Here is a 25,580-nt window from a genome sequence, read left to right on the forward strand (position 1 = left end):
GAGTTAGTAATATATATAATTCATATTAAAAGCAAATACACTTATTACATACAATATTAAACACTTTAATTGTCTAGTTTCTATAAATTCAGATTTTCACTGACATTTCTCTCCATTTATTAGGATATCACTTAGGGACATGATATTAAGATAGGCTTTAAAAATGTCCTATATTACTACCACCTATTTTATTTTATAATAATAAACATTTATTACTGATATGTACTATTCTAAGTTCTTTATAGTTTTTTTATTTTATTGAAGTATTGTTGATTTACAATATTGTGTTAATTTCTTCTGTACAGCAAAGTGACTCAGTTATACACATATATATACATATTCTTTTTCATATTCTTTTCCATTATGGTTTCTCACAGGATATTGAATACCCTGTGCTATACAGTCGGACCTTGTTTATCCATCCTATACTACCACCTATTTTAGATTCAGGAAAGAATGTTAATTAAAAATCCAAATGTGCAAATAGATGCTGGGAAAATATTACCACTGAATTCTTCTCAGAAAAGAGGACTATATTAAATATCATTGTATCTTCTTCAAATGACTTCATGGCCTTGGCAGAGAGGCAGAGCTATGAAATCAACAAGGCCTCTCTTCTCCTCCTATTAATGACAACAATAGTAATAATAATAATGGCAGTCTTTTCGTGAGTCATATTATGTGTCAGAAACTGTTCTACAAGTTCTACTTATTCATAGTTATTTAACTCTCATTAATTCCTTTGTACATAGGTATTATTATACTACAGAGATTCTAAGATAAATCCCTTTTTTCACAATTTAACATTTCTGTAATTGCATTTTACAATTGCTATGTTAATTTAACAGGCAGCATTATTGTTTCCTTCTTATTGGTATGTAAAATACTGGTAAGCCTCATATTCAAGGTCATTTTCACTTTGATGAGATAGAGTTCGACTAACCCCACTTGACAGAAAATCAGGCCCAGAGAAGTGAGGAGTCCTGACAAGGATAAAGCTAACAGTGGTAGTCAGAGTTTAAATCCTGGTGTTTCCAGGTCAGAAATCAAGCTCTTACCCACTCCTCCAGTGACAACCATTCACTGTGGGCTTCCATGTGTCAGTCCAGTATGTGTGGGTTATTTTGTGCAGCCACCTATTCACCCTGTGAGGTAGATGCTGTTAGTACTCCCATTTTTCAGTGGAAGATCTAGACAGGCTGGTGTGATGCACTTCATCCTACAGCCATCCTTAACCGAAGTGATGTTTTCACATTGCCATGGGCTGTGGGACAAGTAATCCCAGAATGCTGTGATTCTCACAACTATACTGAGAAACAAATCCTAGCAAAGCAGTCTAAGGCTCAGCTGGGAAAATTCTAGACCATCAAGGTCAAGTATTTCACCTGCGTGTCTGCTCTAATTCTGTTTACTTTCTCTTCCTAGGCTATCCAAAAAGACAGTTGTGAATCCAATCATAATATCACATGTAAAGTTGGATATCCTTTCCTAAGAAGAGGAGAAATGGTAAGCAGATTATAGAAAATACAGGTGGCAATTGGATATGAAAAATAATCTGCTCAAAGCCAAATATATAAATCCTTCTAGTGGTAGTTTAGGATGACATAGATGAACAAGATTGAATTCAAAATTGTGAGATCTTGAAATCAAAAGGCAATTGTGGCATGGGTCAAACTCAAACACCAGGACAAAGTTAAGAAATTTTACTCTACAGCTTATATGATAAATGGAGCTGGGAAATTCTGGTATTAGTGTCGCCTATGTAGTACGCTTTTCTACTGTAGGAAGAAGAATCTTTCAAACCAGTTGGTTTAGAATTTTGTATAGAAACTCTACTTCCATTTCTCTTTTTTAAAAATAATAACCTCACTGAGATATAATTCACATACCACAAAATTCACTCATTTAAAGTTCAGTGGGTTTTAGTATATTCACCAAATTGTGAATTGTGTACCATCACCACAATGGATCCTATAACATTTTCACACCCAACAAAGATACCCTGTATGCATCACTAGTTACTGCTGTTTTTTTCCTCGATAACCCCTCCATCAATCCCAGGCAACCACTAATCTACTTTCTTTCTCTATGGATTTGCCTATTCTGACATTTCATATAAATGGAATCATACGATATGTGGTCTTTTGTGATGGGCTGACTGGCTTCTTTCACTTAGCATAATGTTTTCAAGGTTCATCTATTAGTAATCCATTTTTTTAAAATTTCCAAACAATATTCCATTGTATGAATATATCAAATTTTATTTATTCATTTATCAGTTGATGGGCATTTGGGTTGTTTCCACTTTTTTGCTGCTATAAATAATATTTCTATGGATATTTGTGTATAGGTTTGGTATGGACACATGTTTTCAATTCTCTTGGATATAAACCTAGGGGTGGAATTGCTGAGTTATATGGTAACTAATGTAACATTTTGGGGAACTGCAAAACTGTTTTCCAAAGTGACTGTACCATTTTACATTCCTGCTGACAATGTATGAGGATTCCAATTTCTCTGTATTGTTGCTACCTGTCTTTTTAGTATAGCCATCCTGGTGGGTGTGAAGTAGTATCTCATTGATGTTTTGATTTGCATTTCCCTAATGGCTAATGAAGTTACATCTTTTCATGTGCTTATTGGCCATGTGTATTTTTTTTTTTGAGTAATGTCTATTCAGATTGTTTACCTATTTTTTAATTGGGATGTCTTTTTGATTATTCGGTTGTAAGAGATCTTTGTATATTCTACATGCAAGTCTCTTATCAGAAATGATTTGCAAATATTTTCTTCCATTCTGTAAGTTATCTTTTCATTTTCTTGATGGTGTTCTTTGGAGTGCAAAAGTGTTTACTTTGATGAAGTCCAATTTATTTATTTATTCTTTTGTCATTCATGCTTTTGGTAGCATATCTAGGAAGACTTTGCCTAACAAAGGCACAGTTACTCCTGTTTTTTCCAAGAGCTTTACAGTTTTAGCCCTTATATTTAGATCTATGATCCATTTTGATGGACTTTTGTGTGTGGTGTAAGTAAAGAGTCCAACTTCATTCTTTGTGGATATTCCCACACCATTTATTGAAAAGACTATTCATTCCCCCATTGAATTGTCTTGGCACTCTTGTTGAAAATCAGTGGACCATAAACACATGGGTTTATTTCTTGTATCTTTGTTGTATTTCATTGATCTATATGTCTGTCTTCATGACAGTACCTGTTGTTTTGATTACCGTAGCTTTGTTGTAAGTTTTGAAATCAGGAATTGTAAGTCTTCTGACTATGCTTCTTTTTTCAAAATTGTTTGGCTATTCTATGTCCCTTGCATTTCCATTTGTATTTTAGAATCAGCTTGTCAGTTTCTGCAAAAAAAATAAAAAGCCAGCTGGGAGTTCAGTGGGTATTATATTGAATCTGTAGATCTATTTGGGGAGTGTTACCATCTTAAAAATATTAACTTTTCTGACCCATGAGCATGGGATGTCTTTCCATTTATTTAGATCTCCTTTAATTACCTTCAAAACTGTTTTGTAGTTTTCAGAATACAAGTTTGCATCTCCTTTGTTAAATATATTTCTAAACATTTTATTCCTTTTGATGCTGTTTTAATGGAAATTTTTAAATTCATTTTCAGATTGTTTATTGCTAATGCATAGAGATTCAGGTTTTTTTTTTTCATACTGATCTTTTACCCTGAAATCTTGCTGGAATTATTTATTAGTTCTAATAGTTTTTTTAGAGGATTCCTTAGGATATTCTATATATAAGATCATGTCATCTGCAAATAGAGGCATCCTTTCCAATCCAATGCCTTCTATTCCTTTTTCTTAACTAATTGCCCTGCCTAGAACCATACTAATTGAATAGAAGAGAGAAGAGTTCTTTCATCTCTTTTTAAAGAAATACTTGTGGGCTTCCCTGGTGGCACAGTGGTTGAGAATCCACCTGCCAGTGCAGGGGACACGGGTTCCATCCCTGGTCTGGGAAGATCCCACATGCTGAGGAGCAACTAAGCCTGTGTGCCACAACTACTGAGCCTATGCTGTAGAGCCTGTGAGCCACAACTACTGAACCCGCGTGCCGCAACTACTGAAGCCCATGCACCTAGAGCCCGTGCTCCGCAACAAGAGAAGCCACTACAATGAGAAGCCTGCACACTGCAATGAAGAGTAGCCCCCACTTACCGCAACTAGAGAAAACCCATGCACAGCAACGAAGACCCAACACAGCCAAAGATAAATTAATTAAATAAATAAATCAAAAAATAAAATAAAATAAAATAAAAAATAAAGAAATATTTGTTTCCATGAACAGCAGAGAATAATTATCTCATTTAATGATAAACATGGTATTTGCATGTATTTTCAGTGAAGGTTGCTTTTCAGTATGAATATTTGCTCCTTATTCACTATTGAGTTAAGGAGGGAAATCTTTAATTAATCAAAATGATTGAAATAAGAAAGTATTTTATTTACTTGACATAGACTTAAACAAAAAAAGAGAAATACTATCCCAATATTTATTTCAACTTTCTTAGATTATAATATTTTTATAAGACTTCAAAATAGATCCCTGACATCTTTAACACACATCCTAAAAAGTTGACAAACACTGGTTTGGACATCTGGAAATGGCAGATGTCTATCTATAGTGAAATCCTTAATGACAAATTATCGATAATGAAATCTTTTAGCTCTTCTTTTTGCAAATGAGAATTCAGAAAGGCCTTTCCCTTTAACACATGTGGCATGGTTACTAGTGATTTAGGATACCAACCACGAATCATAATAATTATCATTAAATTCAATAAATATTTTCTATGTCCATTTTAGCTTATAGAACTAACTAGATGTACCAATTTACTTTTGAACCCCATCATAAACTCTGTTTCTTGACTATCTCAAACGAAATATACTGTGAATTTGCATTCCTTCCCTACAAATCTATAAGATACACATCACTTCTGAAAAAAAAAACACTCCTAATTCCTCTAATTTGACATGGAAATAAGGAATGTCAACTCATGTCTACTCCTTCCTTTGACCACTTCAATTAACCTTGGAATTATCTCTAGTTCCTAAAGAATAATGATATACCCTCTGTTATATCCCAATCATTGGAGACATTAATTGAAATCTTAATAATTTCTTAACCATCTCTTCCTTTCTTTAGCAATTCTTTGGTGCTTAGGGCAAAAGCTTTACTCAAAGTGTTTCATTGTCATCAGTAGAGAGATGGAAAGATAACGTGCAAGTAATTTTTACATGGGCTTTACACTTAGAATATATTTTTAGATTTGATGTGTAAGCATTTCAGAATCAGGTCAATATGCATAGGCAGCTTCTTCAGCCCCGCTTCTCGGCTAGTCTCTTCCCTCCATCTGAAGACTCAATCAGGAATGCTAGGACAAATGTCCAGGCCAGTCAGAGGGCTAAGAACAATCAGGGAAAAAGGAGCTCACTGAGAGACTCTGGCAATTTGACCCACCCAATAAAGCTTCTACTGGAATTGTGATTACTATTTCAAAGCAAGAAGAAAACTATAGAGTTTCAGATTCTTAGAAGAACTATTTTTTTAAAAACTAACTCAAAAAAATAAGTGGGAGAAGAAAATTCTACACATTAGAGTGTACGACCATGCAAATCTCAAGATCCCTGAATTCTAGTCACCCCTTCTATAAATAGTGCCTAAATTGAATAAAAGAGCTTTAAGTATCAAATCTTGTCTAGTCACAAAGATAAAATTTTAGGTAGCATTTATTAATTGTACGTTTTGAACTATCAATTTTGCTGGCCCAAATTCCAAAATACCTCAGCACATTATTGGGTGTGTAAGCATTATTATGAGGCCTCTTGGACTAGAATTCTGCTGATGACATATTTCTTTAACGAGTAATCTAGTTTTTGTTCTGCCTGTTGGTATTTATAAAGAACCATGAATTACATAATTCATGTGCTCAGGCATAGTTTCTCAAAAGTAAGTTACTTCCTGTATTTGAGTGTCAGTAAAACAAAAACATTTTCCAGCTTTTCTTGGATATTGTTTTAATTCTGCAATTTATAAACAAAACTCACTGCTTTTTAACGTTATGATTCTTATAGTTTACTTTAAATAGCCAAGACTTTTATTTTGTTTTGTATTGTTTTTGTTATTCCTTAAAGGTCCACAACTTTTTTATACTATCAAATCAATGGAATTCAATGTGTTCCCCTGTTTTATAATGGATAGATACAGATGGTTGCTGGTACTTGAAGTTTCCATTTTAAAGAGGCTTTAATTATGACCATTTCATAATAACATTGTTTATGATTGTGATCTGGTAGACGTGGTAATATGATAAAATATCATTTATATAATTTAATGTTTTAAAGCAAACATTCTACTTCTTTATCCGTTACTAAAGATATTTTTATTTTATAGGTAACATTCAAAATATTATTTCAGTTTAACTCATCTTATCTCATGGAAAATGTGATCATTCATTTAAGTACAACAAGGTTGGTTCCTATGTGTGCATCAGTGTATGTGTATGCATGCATATAATTTCTTTCGTGTATTTAAAATATTTTGTTTTATAGACTGACTAGAACTTCTTACAGCTTTTATGGGATCAGTAGAAGTAGAAGGCAGTGAACCCCTTTGCTTCACAAAAACATCCTTATGAATAATCAGCAAAATAAAGAAATTTTCATTTAATAGACATAATACATCTAACTGGATTAAATCATTGGTTCTACGAGCTATAAAACATGTTGTAATCACACGTCACTTATATCTGCCAAATTGCATTTAAATCCGTTTAAAATTTTACAGGCTTTTCTAATTTAAAAACTTTTACTGACTGCCCATCAAGGTCAACTGAATCATTAGAGGGACTTAAAATTTTATGATACCCTTTTGTAGTTTAATAAATTTTATTCAAATCAGTCAAAGCTTCTGAAATGGCGTAGAATACACAAACTAAAAATAACAAAAGTCTAATAAGGAAATTGAAATAGCGCTTACCTTTCTTCTAAGTATAACTATCCACTGGACCATAAGCAACTTGAGGAAAACTTTTATCATTTGTTATTTTATTCCCCAGTAAAAAAAAAATCTAATAATCACTAAATAAATGTAGAGTGAGAATGAATGAATTAGTGAGTAGTGAATAAGTGAGAAAATGAATTAATAGATGTGTTAATTCTGTATGCTCAATTCAGTTCAATTCAACAAATATTTATTTGAGATCTATTATGGACAAAATATTGAATTTGTCACTTAGAGAATATAAAATTAAATAAGGGGGCTTCCCTGGTGGCGCAGTGGTTGAGAGTCCGCCTGCCGATGCAGGGGACACGAGTTCGTGTCCTGGTCCGGGAAGATCCCACATGCCGCGGAGCAGCTGGGCCCGTGAGCCATGGCTGCTGAGCCTGCGCGTCCGGAGCCTGTGCTCCGCAACGGGAGAGGCCACAACAGTGAGAGGCCCACGTACAGAAAAAAAAAAAAAAATTAAATAAGGGCATGAACCTCTTCATGGGGTGAATATTACAGTAGGGGACTGAGACTAGTATTTAAATTATTATAATACCAGATAAAACAAGGAACATTCATTAGAGAAATATAAGCCATGTGTCAGAGACTTAATGGAGGGTGAAATTACATCTGCTTGGCAATGAGAATCCAAGAAAGCTTTATCAAGGAGGTTATAATTGAGAAGGACCTTAAAGGGTGGGTAGAAATTCAGAGAGGTTGGTCGGTAGTTAAATGGAACATTTCAGGCAAAATTTACAGCTTGAGCAAAAACTCAAAGGCAGACCACTAGATCTATTTGGGGGAATATTGGCTGATCCATTTTAGTGCAAATATAGAGAATACATAAAGGAATAATGGAAGATAAACATGGAGTGTACATCTTACCATGTTACAGTGAGTGTACGTCTTACCATGTTACAGTAAGTATTGAATTTCAAAATGGGGTGTCTTTTCTTAGTTGAACAGGCCATGAGGAGCCAGAGAAGTTTTTGAGGGGTGCAGTCATAAGTACAGAGCTGTTTCTTTGGAATATTAACTTAGCTGCAGTGTGGAACGGGACCGTTCACAGCAAAAGCCCAATCACACATACATCTATAACACAGGGCAGGGAGCTGCCTTCACTGCCCCATCACACATACCAAGCCGCTGATACACTTGGGAATAAGCAGAGCCATTAATGGGTACTCTATGCCCATTCTGTGAGACAAAATGCTAGGTGCTTAGTCACTTGGTAGAGAGGTGTGTGTCATAATAATAATGAAATCTAATATTTATTATTTCCTATGTCCTAGGCACAATGTTAAGTATTTTACACTTGGTACTCACCATTTATTAAGAATTTAATGGTAAAACCCCCATTTTATAGATGAAGAAACCAAGGCACAGAGAGGTTAAATAACTTTCCCAAAGTGGGTCTATGTCCAAGAGCAATTTCATGCACTCTGGCCCCAGAGCCGGTGTTGATTACTATTATATTATTTCGACGTACTCTTTTTTAAGACAGAAGAGTATGAGATACGTGTGTGTATATGTATGTATAAAATATATGCATGCATTTACATAATATATAATTGAAACGATAACTAAAATCAGGGGAATAAGTACTCAACAAATAATACAATCATCAAGTACAAGGTATAGAAAGACTATTAAAGGACAAAAAATTTCAGATTTACTCTCAGCTGTGTGATCCTAGGCATGTCTCTTCACAAGGGCCTCATCTGTGATAAATAAGAATCACCTGTGTGATTTGTATTAAAAAACACAAATTCATGAGTCCTAACTCGGACCTACTAAATCCGCATTTTTTTAAGAGAGAAGCCCCAAAATCTGTGTATTTAACCATTGACCCAAGGATACTTATCATTATTCTCATAGAAGTTTGAGAAACCTCATACTAAATCAGTGTGGTTTTCAACCCTCGCTGCACTTCAGAATCACCTCGACAACTTTTAACAGTACACATCTCTGATCTCCCTCTCCACACTGAAATTTTTTTAAAAATCAAGGATCCCACACATGTCGTGTGTGTGCTTTATTTAGTTGCCAAAATAAGCTTCTCATTCAAATGCTTAGAAAGGTCTGTAGTCAATGGTTTAATGATTTGTCCAACTGTGCTGTATGTTTTCTAGTGACAGTGAAGAGCCACCTGAAGCCCTTTTTGATAATGAAGTAAACGTTTCTATCCCTGTAAAATATGAAGTTGGACTACAGTTTTACAGGTAGGAGAACACCGCACTTTCATGTTGATGCTTCCTATAGCCCGGTGGATCTCAGCTTGTGGTCCCTGGCCAAGTGCATCAGAATCACCTGGGAGCTTATTAGGCAGATTCTCTGCCCCACCCCAGACCTACTGAATCAGAAATTCGGGGGGGGGGGGCAGAAATCTGTGTTAAACACTCCAGGTGATTCTGGTGCACTCTAAAAATTGAGAATCAGCATCCCAAATAATCTAAAATGTAAGGTGCTAATGATACCGGATTGCATTAGCAATCCCATCTTAACTGCTAAATGCAAGGTGAAGACTCAGAAATCCTTCACAAAAGGCGATGTTCTTAGAGGTCACCAACATATTTCTTGGCTCTTGTTCTCATTGTATGGGATCTGATTAGCATGCCCATTCTGGACATTCAAGATTAAACTATTGCTCATTGACAAGAGCTATTTATTTCTCCCATTATTCATAAACCACCCTTTTTCCTAAGAACTTCTGGTCTATCCAAACACCACTCATGTTGGCAAATTTCTATAAGCAGGACTCAAGACTTTTGCTAGATAAATGTGCACAATGTACAAAAAGTACAAGAATCTGTGGCAAGTTTAGTCTAAGAGTCTCGTCATATTATTAATTTATTTTCTATGGCACTTTCCTTTTACTGATAACAGATGACAAAAATGAAAGGATTGTCTGATATACATGTAGATTTTGCTTCTATTTCTTAGCCTTTAATTCTATTGCCTGTTTTCTATTTTTCTGCTTCCACTTCTCTTGGTACACTGACTTTTCCCAAGAATTTTTCATTTATTTAAACAAATAAATATTTCTTATTTGTCTTCTCTAAACTGAAGTACTGCTTTTAAATATGCTTATATTACATTTCATTCTACCAAGTTCATCCAAAGAACATGGAGAAGTTGTATGAGAAAGACTGAACTTTTAAATTTAGCAGTAAATATAGAACTTTAAGTTGTGAAAAGGTAACACATTTTAAAAATCTATTTAAATTGAGCACTATTAAAAATACCAAGTTTTAGCCTGATTATTCACTAAATGTATATGATATTAGCGAATTAATGAAAACTTTTCACTTGGTAACAATGAAATTTTTACTTTAAAAACTGGACATATTTTAGCATCAGTAAGTATGGAATTAAATTATAATCTTTCTCACTCTCCTCAAAGATTTAACTTTAGATTTCAGGGTAAAAGAATTTGCCTTTGATTTGAAATCTCTATAAGTACTTTTTGTGGGATTACCTGATATAAGGAAAGAAAAAGAGTGAGGTGAAGTAAAAGTTAAACTTTGTTGTGTTTTACTTTTCTTCTTCCAATTAATTCTTTTAAGCTCTGCAAGTGAATACCATATTTCAATTGCGGCCAACGAGACAGTCCCTGAAGTTATTAATTCTACTGAGGACATTGGAAATGAAATTAATATCTTCTACTTGGTAAGAAATTACCTCTAAATTAGTGTTGTAAAAGAGTTATTTGTAAGTTTATAAGTTAAATAAAAGTATTAACAGACACATACAGACATGTTTGTTCAACAGTTAATCTCTATGTTCCAGCATATTTTTCTTTATATTTCACTAATTTAAAATAATTTTATTTAAATTGATGATAATTATACTTTTAAGCTACTTTAAAGGCTCAAGTCCCTAATTTCCTTATGACATAATTAATTATAATAAATTCCTAGAAAAAATAGGGGACCAAGTAGACGCTACCTATAAACATGTAGACTTTATTTGCATTTTTTAGTATAACTGAGAAAAGCACTTTTTAAAAAATAACATGACTATTTCAGAAATTGATTATTTCACATTGTCTTGGTAATAATTTCCCTACTCAACAAATAAATTTGTATCTTATTCTGCTCCTTGCTACTTTTCATATATATTATACCATAACCTACTGGTGTTCCTACTATCGCCTCCTTAAATGATATTTTCTATTTTTGATATTTCTATCATTTCTAAATAGAAATGATATTTCTGTTTTTGAACTCTTCATAACAGACTTTTCCTAACCATTATAATAAGTAATTATGGAGCTGAGCCAGGCTGTCATTTTAGGTACTGCCTACTTACAGACACAGACTCAAGTTAATATTATGCAAGTAAAAGAGCGTCCCATTCAAATGATGGAGGATTTAAAACTGTATTCAAAAGTATGAAATAATGCAACATTATTAGAAGTGAAGATGGTCTCAATCTCTTTGGGAACTGGCAACGATGAAAAAGGAATTCTCTTACAAAGTGGAAATAAATGAATACCCTCAAGAACATTTCATTGTTTTTATTTGTGCCCTTTGCTGAAATGCCTATGACAACGTATACCCAGGAAGTTAGTATGAATGCCAATCACTCTACTACTGGGGTAAATTTTTGAAATGTAGGCTACCCAGTTTTTCAAGTCCCATTTGCTTTTCCTGGATTAGAGAATTCAGCAAACAACAAGGAAGAAAGGAAGGAAAGAAAAAAAGGAAGGCAGGAAGGAAAGAAGGAAGGGAGGGAAAGACTTTGAATGTTGTAGATCCTCATGAATTGTCACTTTTTAGGGTCCAGACTTGAAACAGGTACTCTCAAACTATTATAAATAATTTTGATATAAATAATATTGTTAAGAATATCCCTGAGCGCAAATCTTTTTTATCTCTGATTATTTTGCCAGGGTAAAATCTAAAATTGGAGTAATGAAATTTAAAAAAAAAAAAAACAAAACATTTTTTAGGTGAGACCCAGTAACTCTACTGCTAGAAATTTCCCATAGGAAATTATTGGTGGTACACACAGATTTATACCCGGAGATACTCTTAACAATGTTATTTATATTAGTTTAAAAATTAAAACCTGGGCATGGCGAGACAGCTATTATAATGGTTGAGAGGGCACCTGTTGGAGTTGAAAAAGAAAAACCTAATTCTGCTCTTTACCAGCTCAGTGACCTTGGAAGTCTTTATTCTCATTCTAACCTTATTTCCTCATAGATAAAACAGGGATAATAAGAGGATCTACCTCATAGCGTTGTTAACAGGATTAAAGGGAATAATGCAAGTGAGAAAATTAGCACAGTGTCTGGAACAGTCAACAATAAATATTGATGTTGTGGTTGTCATTAAGCAGCTAATAAACATCATATACTCAAAGAATCTCTAAATTTATGGGAAGATGCCATGACATAATAAATTTTACAAATGGGACACCAAATTTCATATTTTATATGATACAAATTTTATAAGATACATAATATGCAAATATAAAAGGAATTTGTGCACTAAAATGTTACCAATATAGAATTTTAGGAAACTTACTGTTTTTCAATATTTTCCAATGTATCTATAAGGAACATTGTTTTTAATCAGAAAGAATAAGTGTGCATTACAGAATACCCAATTTCTGACTAAATATCAAAAAACAATTGGAATTAGACTGGGAGGCCATGCGAGGCAAGCCCAGGGCATATTACAATAAGAAGATAAGAGTCAGGGAGCATGGTTAAGAGACCAGGCACAGGTGGTCAGGAATCTCCAGAATTCCAGGGTTAAGGGTTGCATTCAATCTTCAGCAACCACAGAAAACAGCTCCAGATCTGAATAGCTCTCAGTCTAGAAGGCTCAGGTAGGGAGGTCAGTTGGACTTCCTGGCATCTGTCTCTGTAGATTAAGGAGCACCCTGCTCGCCTAAGAATTCAGCGCAGAAAGGCCAAGGAGACGGCTGAGGGCCTGGAGTAGAGAGGGTGGGGATTGCACCTGGTTGGCCCAGTTCAATGCACCTCTCCTAAGCAGGCGAGGACTTCTGGACAGTGAGTCCAGCTTCCTGCTGAACTTCATCCTGCCCAGACTTCCTCCCCTATGCACTTCATCGCCATTGGTGGCAGGATGTGATGTGAAGTGATAATTTTAGGTTAATGGATAAAAGAGATGGGGATTGAAATGAGAGTCAGTCTGACTCTCATCGGACTGGATTACCAACAGCCAGGGACACAACAACCCTAGCTGGGGACAGGATTGTGAAGGGAAGGAGATGGCTGTCTGGTTTGCCTGTACCGTACTGGAAGATACCATCTAGCTGGGGTGAGAAATGACTTTGTGGGCTCAGAGAATTACAGCAAGCTGGGGTGAGGCAAACAAAAATATGCTCACCTGTTCTGAGTGAATCAGGTAAGTGTTCTCCCTCCTTTCCACCTCCAAAAAGACTGGTGTGTTGAAAAGTACAATGAGCATGGTAAATTGACACAAAAAAATTAACTCATTTTGGGAAGATGAAGGACTAATATATGATTTTAGCTGATGCATATGACCACTGACCATGAAACATCTTTATTTTTTGCTTGTTTAATTATGCCAATTCTCTCTGTACAGTGCCATAAACCCTCTGCATTCATTGGGGCGGTCAAAATATTTCATACCTTAATTCATCGATTAAGAACCAAAATCCTGTGTAAGACAGAAAAACTGCTGTTGAAAGAGGAAGAAAGGATTACATTTCTTTTTTTCCCCTGTAGATTAGAAAAAGTGGGCATTTTCCAATGCCAGAACTTAAGCTGTCAATTTCATTCCCCAACATGACATCAGATGGTTTTCCTGTACTGTACTCAAGTGGGTGGTCATCTTCTGAGGTAAGTCATGTGTGCCTCGGAGTTATGTCATTATGTTATCTTCTTCAATTTGTATCTAAAGCCTTTTATTCTCTGGGATAAATAGATTTTGTCAAAGTAACATGGAGAGGCATTTAGAAAATTATACTACTACTACTACTAGTAATAATAATAGTGACTTCCACTAGTTACTTAGTAGAGGCATTAGTTCCTTACCGCTGCTGTGGTAACAAATTACCCAAAACAGGGTGGCTGAAAACAACAGAAATTTAGTCTCTCACAGTTCTGAAGGCCAGAGTCTAAAACTAAGGTGTCAACAATGTTGGTTCCCTCTGGAGGCTCTGAGGGACCCTTTGTTCCATGCCTCTCTCCTAACATCTGGTGGCTTGTGGCAGCATGACTCCAATCTCTGTCTTCACAGGGCCATCTTCCCTGTGTTTCAGTGTCTTCTCCTTTTCTGTCTCTTAAAGCACACCCTTCAGTGGATATAGAGCCTGCCCTAAATTTAGAATGATCTCATCCGGAAATTCTTAATTTAGTTACATCGGCAAAGGGCCCTATTTTCCAATAAGGTAATATTCACAGGTTTCAGGCATTAGGACTTGGGCATATCTTTTGGCTCACTATTCAATCCACTGGAGCAGATTTTAGATAACTAATTGTTGACTTATGCCTGAAGAGTTTGTTGCACCTTTAATTTGCTTGAAGTGATCAAACCACCCTATAAAAAGACTTCTTCACTGCTCCTAAGCACACACAGCTGCACCCAAAATGGTACAATACTACTTACTCATCCCAAGAGTTAGCAATATCATGCCCCCTTTGTACCTATAGCATTGAATGAATCAATATGGTAGTTTATTTTTATGGTTTAGGTATCTAAAACATAGAAAATCACAATAAGTATTGAATTAATGCATGCATTATTTCAGCATTTGACAGTCTCTTCTTTGCAGAGATTTTAAGTTAAGGTATTCTCAGAAATCAAGAAATAGCAACAGTGGTGGTTGACTTGTAATATTTAAATGTTTTCCTAAAGGCAAGGAAAACATAAACTGCTAGCATTTACCTCTAATCCAAAAAAGCAGGTTTGTGGGAACCTAGAAAGAATAAAATTAGACTTGTCCTACTACTTATGAACCTTCATCCTTATCACTTTTTATCAAGGATGTAGGGAGTCCTAGGGAAGCAAAAGGTTTACTAGATTAAGTCTAGAAAAACCATCCAAGAATCAGCTAACTTAAAAACATGGCATTTTAACATCTATAGGGCCGCTTTCTTACATCTCCCTCCCACACACACTGTGTCTTACCCTGGTGTATAGGGACTCCAAAAATATTATTGGATGAATACATAAATACAGACAAAAGTCCCTCTCTGGATTTTTTGGTTTGTTTATTTTATAAACCATTATATGAGCCAACGTATTGACTAACAGTTGCTAACCTTTTTTTTTTCCTCAGTAGAGTTAAATATTTTTCTCTCTCTATTTTATGGGACTCTACAAACTAATGTTTGATGAAAGTAAATTAATGAATGTATTACTTATGTAATAGTAAGTTCTACTAGCATCCTTCCTTTTCCATAACAACCTCACTGCTATCTACTACAATTGAAAATGGCGTGGTAACAATAATTATTATCGGGGGGGGGGTAGTATATGTATATGGCTGGTACAGAATAGCTTTTTCCATATTGCACACTTACGAAGATGGATCTTTCAGGTATGGCAATGGCTATCATTCACAGGTTCTTCACATTATTGCACCAAGTCATTTTTCCCTCTGACATCAGACGTTGTCTGATAAAAGACATATTTTTATTTCTTAGAATGTCAACTGCAGACCCAGTAGCCTCCAGGATCCTTTTGGTATCAACTCTGGGAAGAAAATGATAATATCCAAATCTGAAGATATCAAACGAGGCGCCATTCTGGTAAATTCAAATTACCAAGACAAGTACTAATTTTACCTCATGCTTTCCAAGTGAATAAATTCAATACCAACCTAAAAATAACTATGTTGTAGAATATCTTAATATACTATCTTTTATCAAAAGGCAAGAATACTAATTTATACCTCTGGGCATTTAAACAGGACTGCAGTGCATGTAAATTTGCCACCATCACATGTAATCTGATTCCTTCTGACATGAGCCAAGTGAATGTTTCACTTATCTTATGGAAACCAACTTTTATAAAAGTAAGTGATTGTATAGTTCTCTGCAATAATTGAATAATATAAACAAATATTTGTTCAACACTTAATAAAAGCAAAGCAGAGTGCTTCTCTAGAAAGAACACAAGACTAGAAGTCTGGAAAAATGTGGTCCGAGCCCAACTCTACTCAACCAGCTATTTGGGTGTCATTTTCCTTGTCTGTTAGTAACTAAGTTATCTCCAAGGTCCCCTCTCATGTATATCCTTCTTTTTAGTCTCTCTTTTTCTTTCCCTTACACTTCAAGAGATAAACACCTATACAATAGCAAAGTTTGCACTTATCTTAATACCTTAGAACTCAGTTAAGAGACAAAGAATTATAGAGACAATCCTTGACAGCATTACCAAAGAGTAGAGCTAACATATAGACTCATTGTATTAGATCAGACTATCTATCTATCTACCTATCTATCTATCTATTTTGGAGGACATTTTTAACCCCTAATAAAGTCAAATCCATCTGACAACTAGATCTTTAAAACATAATCCATTGTATTTTTTTTTTTTTTTTTGGCGGTACGCGAGCCTCTCACCACTGTGGCCTCTCCCACCGCGGAGCACAGGCTCCGGACGCACAGGCCCAGTGGCCACAGACCACGGGCCCAGCCGCTCCGCCGCACGTGGGATCTTCCCAGACCGGGGCACGAACCCGTGTCCCCCGCACCGGCAGGCGGACCCCCAACCACTGCGCCACCAGGGAAGCCCCATTGTATTTTATATTATTTGTTTCTCTATTAGAAGTATTTTGTTAATTATATGAAATTTCTAGTTTTAGATTTAATCATATTAAGTTGCTATTTTCATAAGTCACAAACTGTTGAATATTGGTAATTTCATGCTTAATCCTAAACAAGCTCCTATGTAAACCTCATTACCAGAGAGTAGCTATTCCATATCCAGCTACATGAAAGGAGGGCAGGGTTTGGAGTTTGTTTTGCGAAGGATAAATCTGAACAGAAACTGTGTTATTCAGAAAAATTCCCCATTCTATAACAAGGATCTAAGTGAGAATTTGAGTGCAGAGAGGAATGGTGGATACACAGTCATCATTTCACACTATCAGTTCCATCTGGATGTTAAACCAGTGTTTCAGTCTGTCAGAAAAATTTTATTTTGAAAAATTGCACTAAAACATGACTAGTTCTCAATGTGATTAGCTCAATATATTGAAAGTAGTAAATCCTGTTTGCTTTTCAGGCACACTTTTCCAGCTTAAATCTTACTGTAGGCGCAGAACTTCAGAGTGAAAATACATCACTAGTTTTAAGTGCTGGCAATCAAAAAAGAGAGGTAAGTGCGACTCCAAGTTTTGAAAACATTATACATTTCACTCTGTTTGTAACATATGTTTTATATTTGCTTATAGTCCCTAAAGCAGCGACTAGCACTGCTCTAAATCAGTGACAGACACTTTCTGCTTCAAATTACACTTGATTAGCTTCAAGTGTGATTTCAGTCTCATTCTTCTTTGTAAGAAACTGGGAAAAACCATGATATTTACAATTAACATGCCGTGTTTAACTTGATTACTTATAATTATCACAGTAAATTGATGTTTTTACTCTCACCTTGATAACAAATGATGCATTAGTAATTCTCCTCCTTAAAAACCAATATTATAGAATGTAGTTGACATCTGAAGAACAGACTAGAAAAAACAATTTCTTTACAGAAAGTGTCTTTATACTGTATAGGAATACATGTAAAATTTTTAAAGTTTTCTTCATTTAGTCATTGGGAAATTTGAAACAAAAATGAAGTACTATTCCCCAATACAAATTCACGCTGGAGTCCTGGGTAAAAATAAAATGGTGTGCGTTTTTTTTTCTCATCCTGTTATAAAGTAAGGCCAGAATACCTGTTATAGATGTGAGCACTTCTGCATAATTCCCCCTTTTATTGTGAGAGTTTAAATATTTCATGTGGATATCATGAGTCATAAAATTCTATTTGGAAGCTGCCTAACACTGATGTTTTAATTTTTTTATTTCAAATTAGTACCTATTTTAAATAATTCCAGTGACCTCTGATAAATATTTACCTTTAAAGAATATATACATAGAATATCTGGATATAATGTTTACTTACTTTATAAAGAGCACTTAGAGAAGCTAAAATTTCGCCAGTAAGCATCAAAAAATATGAATATATATTATACTGGAAAAGAGTATATTTGATTCCTAAATATGCGTTGTTAAAATATTACAGTTAGCTTTATTTCCCCTAAATGTTAGTTTAAAATTCCACATGGAGTTCTTTATTTTACATTTCATCCTAAAGACAAATTATACTTAAATTGTTAAAATCACTAAAAATGATCATTTTGTAGTTCTATGATCTTGGGGAAGTCACTGATCTCATCCAGGCTTCCCTTTCTGCACCTCTAAGTTCAAGGAAATGTTTTAGATGTGTTTAAAGTCTACCTTCAAAGGTCTGATTCTCTGTACATCTATACTACTGCCAGCTCTGTCTTCCGGATGCATGAGCAGTGACCTACCTGGAGCCATTTGAGGGGTTTGGATCAATATCCACTGTATACAAATATCTCCCCTGTTAGTTTCTTTTTTTTTTTAACCCCTACTCTTCCCCTCTAGGTTAAGGATGTTCCCCATTAAACGGAGATGCAGAACCTTGAGCCATTATTGGTCATTGATAGCTACCCTGAATTAGTTTTTTTTCTCAGAAACCTAAGGGATGGAATGTAGGGAAGACAAGTTTCATTGAGGTTTGGTTGCCACACTGAGAGAGCTTGAGTAGCTGGAACTCTAAAAGCTGTCTCCTTCAAGATTTACTTCAGTTAAGACCTAATTTAAAGATGCTAAGAGTATGTCAACTGGAATAGACAGTGTGGTAAAATTAAAAAACACACTGGGGCGATGTATGCATGAATTCATTTATCTGTACATTTGAGATTTGTGCATCTTACTATATGAAAATTATACCTCAATTTGAAAACAAAAAATAAAGCACATTAGAATTAGAATTAAAGTTACAGTTAGAATTAGAAGACCTACTCAGGTTTATATGTCAATAACCTGTGACAATGTTCCAGCACCAACTTATGCTATTGTGATGATGCACTGAAGGCTACTAATAAATCTGTAAAACATATAATACTGTTGGTTCTCCCTGAGTTAAATTCACCTCTACCATTGAGAATTCTGATTCACAGATAGTTTACTCTTCATGTATAAATTTCTGAAGGATAAAATTATAAAATTGTTTTGGTAATAATGAATATGACATGGTTAGAGATTCAGACTAGATGAAGGGCATTTTAAAGTATGAACTCATTGTTTTCTCTGTATGTAGTAATGAGATTAAGTACACTGTTTGGTAGAAAATTATAGCCTGAAAGAACTCAGTGTACTGGGAGTTCTAATAGGTGTTTATCAGTATTAACAATCTTGTTTAATAATTTTCAGCTTGCTATTCAAATATCCAAAGATGGGCTACCAGGCAGAGTGCCGTTATGGGTTATCCTGTTGAGTGCTTTTGCTGGATTATTGCTATTAATGCTGCTCATATTAGCACTGTGGAAGGTAAGAACCAAAGTTCCTTTGACTTTTCTACTTCAATTGTCAACAGCATATTGGTGAAACAAATTGTGATTTATCCATGCTGTGAAGTATAGTATCACACAGCAATTGAAATGATAACCAAGGCAAAATTAAAAAGAAAAATGTATATCTCATACATTGTGCACAACTTGATCCCATTTTTGTACAAGAAAAAAATAGACATATCCAAAAATTATGGAAGATCTCTCTAGAGGTTAGGATTATAGGGGATCTTCATTTGTCTATAACACTGGAAATTTTAAATTAAGTATGCATTACTTTTATAAACAGAAGAATGAAAACTCTCTTTTATAGAAAAAAAATAATGAATTCCTATGTCAATTTAAGAATATATAGCAACAGAATTATGGTTAAGATAAGCCCTATCCTAATCACATATCTCTATGTATCTTAAAAAGTAAATGCTTCTTTACTATATAAAAATAACACATTTTATGCAATAGTTGTATGCCTGAGTGAGAAATGAGAGATTTATTCAATTAGTCGATGAAACGGAAATCTTATAGTTGCATAGACTCCTGTTTCAAATCCTCCTGTAAAACTGAGTAACCATCTATTTTCTGTTGGGTCAATCTCTATATTTACATAGATGTTTTGCTTAAATTGAGATATGCAAAATTTTTCAAACACTTAGCTGTATCTTTTTCAAATTAAGCAGAACTGAAATGATAACTTTTAGTATAAATTTAATAGAGCAGAAAATCTCATAAAAAGTTGAATTTAATATTTTTCTAGTTAAATATCAAATTGGCATTTATTCTACCATATATCACCCTATATTTTACTTATCGTTTTGTTTAAAAGCTAAACTATGTTAAAGCTACAGATTGTGGTTACATATTCGTTTTTCTGATGCCTGAGCAACGGAATTATCTTTTAATCAAATAGTTTAAATAACAAATTTCTCTCCCACCAAATTACCAACTGTTCCTATCCATTCTGACTAACATTAGTTATAATGACTTAACTTCCTCTTTGGGGGTTTACTCTCAGAGGAGGTGAACAAAGCCATGTATATCAGGAGCATTTAGTTCAGTCAATAGAATCCATTGCTTTTCTCCAGCAAAGTCTCCAGGACAGAATTCTCCACCATCTCAAACCTCCAGCTCTTCCCCCTACTTTACAGGGTATCCGTGCTCTGTCTGTAATACCTGGCTTTGCCACACTGTGGTACCCAAGGCCCGGCTTAGTGGTGTCAGGGTTGTGCTTGAAATGTAGAATGTGGTTTCTTTGTTCATATGCACCTGTAATAGAAGATTGTACTGTTGGTTTCTTTCAGTATGGTCTTCTAAGCACAGCACTTGCTCGTATAGTTTTAGGACACCGCTGCCAAAAGAAGAGGAAAGCCAGAGCTGACTATATGGATAGACTCTTTAGTTGTATACCTCTTTTTAAAACTAACAAATAAGTTTCAGCCACCTGTTTTTTGGTCATCAGTCTGAAAAAGCATAAGTATAAAAACAAACACATTCTTCCATCCAGGAGATGTTTTGTTGACACATTCTGATTGCTTCTTAGATCTTCTTTTTAAGCCCAAAGAAAGACCACTTAACAACAGCCTTTGGCCTGTCCTGACCAGTAGGTATAGTTAGTTCAGCAGCCACATCAATGGGAGCTCCAGCAATGAGAACGGTGATTCCACAATAGAAGGGAGGGGAACTAGCACTTACTGAGTGTTTACTATATACCAGGAACTGTTTTAAGCTTTTCCACTTAGATAGTAACATCAACCCTATAAGGAAGACACTATTATGGACCTAATTTTGTAAGCAAGGAAGCTGAGGCATAGAAAAGTTAAATGTGTTTCCCAAGGCCACATGGTTTGTCAGTTTCAAAGTAAAGATCTGAATCTGGGCATTTCACTTTTGTGTCAACACTATTAGCACCACCACCCCCACCACCACCCCCCACCCCTCCCGCTCTATGTTCTCTCTTGCTTCTATTCACTCTGTTTTCCTTACAACCTTTTCAACTAAGTATTTTAACTACATTTTACCCTTGGGGACACTGAAGCAAACAGAGAATAACTCTCCCAAGAGTTAGCAGCTAATAAGGGACTGGGTTCAAGCAATGCTCTATCTGCAAAGCCCACCCCTTATCCAATACGTCCCACTGCTGCAGTCTATGAGGCAAGGCTCTTCACTCTGGAGCTCCAGGAATTGGGTTTTGTTTAAGAGGGTCATAAACTCTCTGAAATGTCTAAAAATATTTGGTACTGGAGTGAGAACCCCCGGTTGGATTCAGACTTTCAGCAGCTCCATTATACTGAAAAGATTAATCGGCCCTCCTCCTGCTCGAACCTCCCTGAAGAATTTGGTCTGCGGTAGGCTCAGAAGAGCTACTCTCATCTCCAGGCATCTTTTTTTTTTTTTTTTTTTTTTTTTTTTTTTGCGGTACGCGGGCCTCTCACTGTTGTGGCCTCTCCCGTTGCGGAGCACAGGCTCCGGATGCGCAGGCTCAGCGGCCATGGCTCACGGGCCCAGCCACTCTGCGGCATGTGGGATCTTCGCGGACAAGGGCATGAACCCGTGTCCCCTGCATGGGCAGGCGGACTCTCAACCACTGCGCCACCAGGGAAGCCCCCCAGGCATCTTTTTAGACTAACTAGATATGGAGCAGAAACCTCAGGACTATCCTTTCTTCCTTCTTCTTCCAAATCCCACCAGTCTGGAAGTTCATCAAAATTCTTAGTCTGAGACTTTGTGCAGGGAACAGGCTAAAGGTTCCTCCTAGAGCTGGAATGCCATTTCAAAAGGCACAGTCTTTATAGCTTTACCTTCGTAGCATGCATAGCAGAGATTAAAGCTTGACAAAATCTTAGTAGGTGCTTAATATACTTGATGTTGAAGGGAGAAGGCTTGTAGAGGACACAGGTTTAAATAGGTTGGGAAACATGTCCTGAAATATGGTACCACACACTAAGGGAGATGCCCAGTCAAGTCAATATAACCAATAGGATAGAATGAGACTCGGTCCACAGAGGATCCCGAGATCAGATCGTTCCTCTCTTAACTTGATCTCATACTGATGTCTGATCCACCCTTGATGATTTATTTACTAATCCCAAAGCTTTGATCCTCATCCAATATGCATATCCTTAGGGAGTGTGGATGGGGAATAGCACGGCCATCTATTAGTCTTTTATATGTTAATATAAATGTTTCATTCAACATTTATTCTATATTAAAGTCATTGAGCGTGTATTTCTGCCAAGGACTGTTTAATCAGACTTTGCCACAGGGTTTTGAACTAGGGGTACACAAATAAGATCATTAAGTAAATACAAAAAGAAAAAGAAGGAAAGAGAAAGCTAGCAAGAAAGTCTGGGTGCTCAAAACAAACTTAACTTGTTGCAAATGTTGGCTAGTATTGGTCCTGTTCAGTTTGAAGCTATAAACTGTATTTTCCTAATCTCTACTCTAACCACCCAACTTCCACTGAAAACCCACTGTTAATAGAATCAGTTGGGTGGAAAAGTTTAGATAACAGAAGTTAAGCTTTAAAATAAAGCATTTAACATGTGAAAGCAAAGGAAGGTTGAAAAGAAGCAAAAAGACTTGAGAAAGAAGAAGAAAAGATCAGGAACTGGGCGAGGCAGGAAAGAGAAAAGTCATGATTCACCACTTGCTTTTGTAAAAGGCTTGTCTGATTTATTTTCAGAACATGCAGGTACAAGTTAAAGGGCTTAATGGTTTGTGAATCCAGAACTTTTATAGTTGGCTCGAAGGAAAAGGCCTGATACATTCAGGAGAACTGGCATTCTAAGGAAGACACATTTATTGTTTCTTCATGTTCATTTGTTCTGTTGTCACCTTTTCTGTGACGTCTACCACCAACTAGATTCTGGCGTGGAGAAAGACATAAAGCCCTGAGTAAACTTTCTCTAATTTAAAACTGCATATGTTTGACCATTTATGCCCTCGAAGCCCTCAATTGTTCAATAATTATTTTTTTAATATATAATTCCCTTGCATAATTTACCCGAACTTCATGATTAAAATGACATGAAAGTACCACACTTTCAAAGAATTAACTCATTGTCTTTGCTTGAACTATTATAATCCACTCTCAAATTAAAAAAAAAAAAAAAAAAAACAGGTTTAAAAAAAACACTTCTCGGGGCTTCCTTGGTGGCGCAGTGGTTGAGAGTCCGCCTGCCGATGCAGGGGACACGGGTTTGTGCCCTGGTCCGGGAAGATCCCACATGCCGCGGAGCGGCTGGGCCCGTGAGCCATGGCCGCTAAGCCTGTGCGTCCGGAGCCTGTGCCTGTGCTCCGCAACGGGAGAGGCGGCAACAGTGAGAGGCCTGTGTACCGCCAAAACAACAACAACAACAACAACAACAACAACACTTCTCTAACACCCTTTTTTAAACTTCTTTTTTAAAAATATCCATTTTAGATTAGAATATTGCAAAGGTACCTTCTATCTCCTATCCTTATTTTTATTAAACTCTTTAATTGGAAATAATAAAGCACTTGTAATTTTATGATGCCGCATATCACAAAGCATAATGAAAAGGCACCCACATTCACCACTACATGAAATTTTTCATATGTTCAGTGACTTTATTTTCATATCCAAATGATACAGGGTGTTTTCAAGAGACTCTTTATGTCAAGCCTGTATAGACAGATGTGCTAACACATTTAAAGTTAATCCAGACAACTCAGAAATCCTCCCCAACCCCTTAGCCATAGTGCACCTGTGAGATTCACCATCAGCAATAATTACCTCAATTTATGACCATCAGTTATTTGATGGAAATTTCTCTGCCACATCCCTGAAAAAGAAAGGTGATGGCAAAGTAGAGACAGTGCCAGCTAACTGCAGTTTGTATGTCTCCCAAAATATTTTTCCAAAACCCTTTAAGTTAGTTTGCTACATATACTAGTTTTTACTAGGAGACATTATATATTTAATTTACAAAAAAAGTAAAAATGAAATAGCAATTTGATAAATGACATTTCTTGAGAGTCAGTATTACTTAATAGATAAATGAAAAAAATACCTCTTGATTATATTATTTGTATGCCCACAATTGCTAACATTTTACTAAACTAAATTTTACCTGAGATTAGTATTTATTACCTAAATTCAAATAACTAATTGTATTATATTTGGTATTTTCTCAACAGATTGGATTCTTCAAAAGACCACTAAAGAAGAAAATGGAGAAATGAAATATTTTAGAAGAGAAGAAATAATTATTCAATGATCTATCCTCAGGTTTGCCTCAAATATGTGACAAGAAATTTATAAATACATTTAAAGACATAGTCACATAACTCTATGTAATCCATCAGGGATTAATCACTTAGAAAATGACAGATCAAGCAAGATCCAAAAACAATACATTAAAGATTTATTTTATAAGATGTTGAAAAATATTTTTAAATAATTACTCATTTTTGTTGAGTATTTAAGCAAAATTACAAAGTGTTTTGAAGATGAAAAATAACCTGTACAAATATGTTTATATATTAAATCACCATTCCAAGTATTTAAGGAATACATAAAAAGATTTTTATGATCATTGAAACATTTACTTTCAAAATAATATAAATTAAGCTTTTTCCATTGATTCCTGATGGATATCAACATTCAGCATGATGGTCAATATTTGTAAATGCCAAGAAAGGAATTTTACCTGAAAAAGATCACTTCCCCCCATTTAAATGAGAAAAATTTCCCAGGTGGAGTCTATATACAATATGGACTGAAAATAGAATTAAATCACAGAGAATATATTCAGCATCTTTGTGTTGGGTTCTATACTGGGAAAGTTTTCTTTCGAAAGTGTTTGAAAAATAGTACAATTGAGCTGAAATTCTATCTAGGATAGAAAATCAAGATAGACTTGTTTAAAAGCAAGTGCACTGAATGGATTAATTTAAGCTTTTACAGAACACGCCTAGTTTTGGTATTGAACTCTAAAACTCAAAACTCT

The 25,580-nt window shown here is 35.3% G+C and overlaps 1 protein-coding gene across 1 annotated transcript in view; it reads left to right on the forward strand.

Moving 5' to 3' along the window:
• Nucleotides 1-25,380, forward strand: part of ITGA1 (integrin subunit alpha 1) — a 163,429-nt gene extending 138,049 nt beyond the window's left edge. The window contains exons 20-29 of the mRNA XM_081230400.1: nt 1,426-1,506; nt 6,418-6,494; nt 9,144-9,233; nt 10,578-10,680; nt 13,739-13,852; nt 15,662-15,766; nt 15,928-16,032; nt 17,247-17,339; nt 19,475-19,591; nt 24,769-25,380. Of these exons, the coding sequence (XP_081086526.1) occupies nt 1,426-1,506; nt 6,418-6,494; nt 9,144-9,233; nt 10,578-10,680; nt 13,739-13,852; nt 15,662-15,766; nt 15,928-16,032; nt 17,247-17,339; nt 19,475-19,591; nt 24,769-24,813 (930 nt within the window). The 3' untranslated portion in view covers nt 24,814-25,380. The remainder of the gene's footprint in view (nt 1-1,425; nt 1,507-6,417; nt 6,495-9,143; nt 9,234-10,577; nt 10,681-13,738; nt 13,853-15,661; nt 15,767-15,927; nt 16,033-17,246; nt 17,340-19,474; nt 19,592-24,768) is intronic.
• The last annotated feature ends 200 nt before the right edge of the window (nt 25,381-25,580 follow it).

The sequence above is a fragment of the Mesoplodon bidens genome (genome assembly GCF_964165515.1).
Source record: "Mesoplodon bidens genome assembly, chromosome: 4".
Taxonomy (NCBI): domain Eukaryota; kingdom Metazoa; phylum Chordata; class Mammalia; order Artiodactyla; family Ziphiidae; genus Mesoplodon; species Mesoplodon bidens.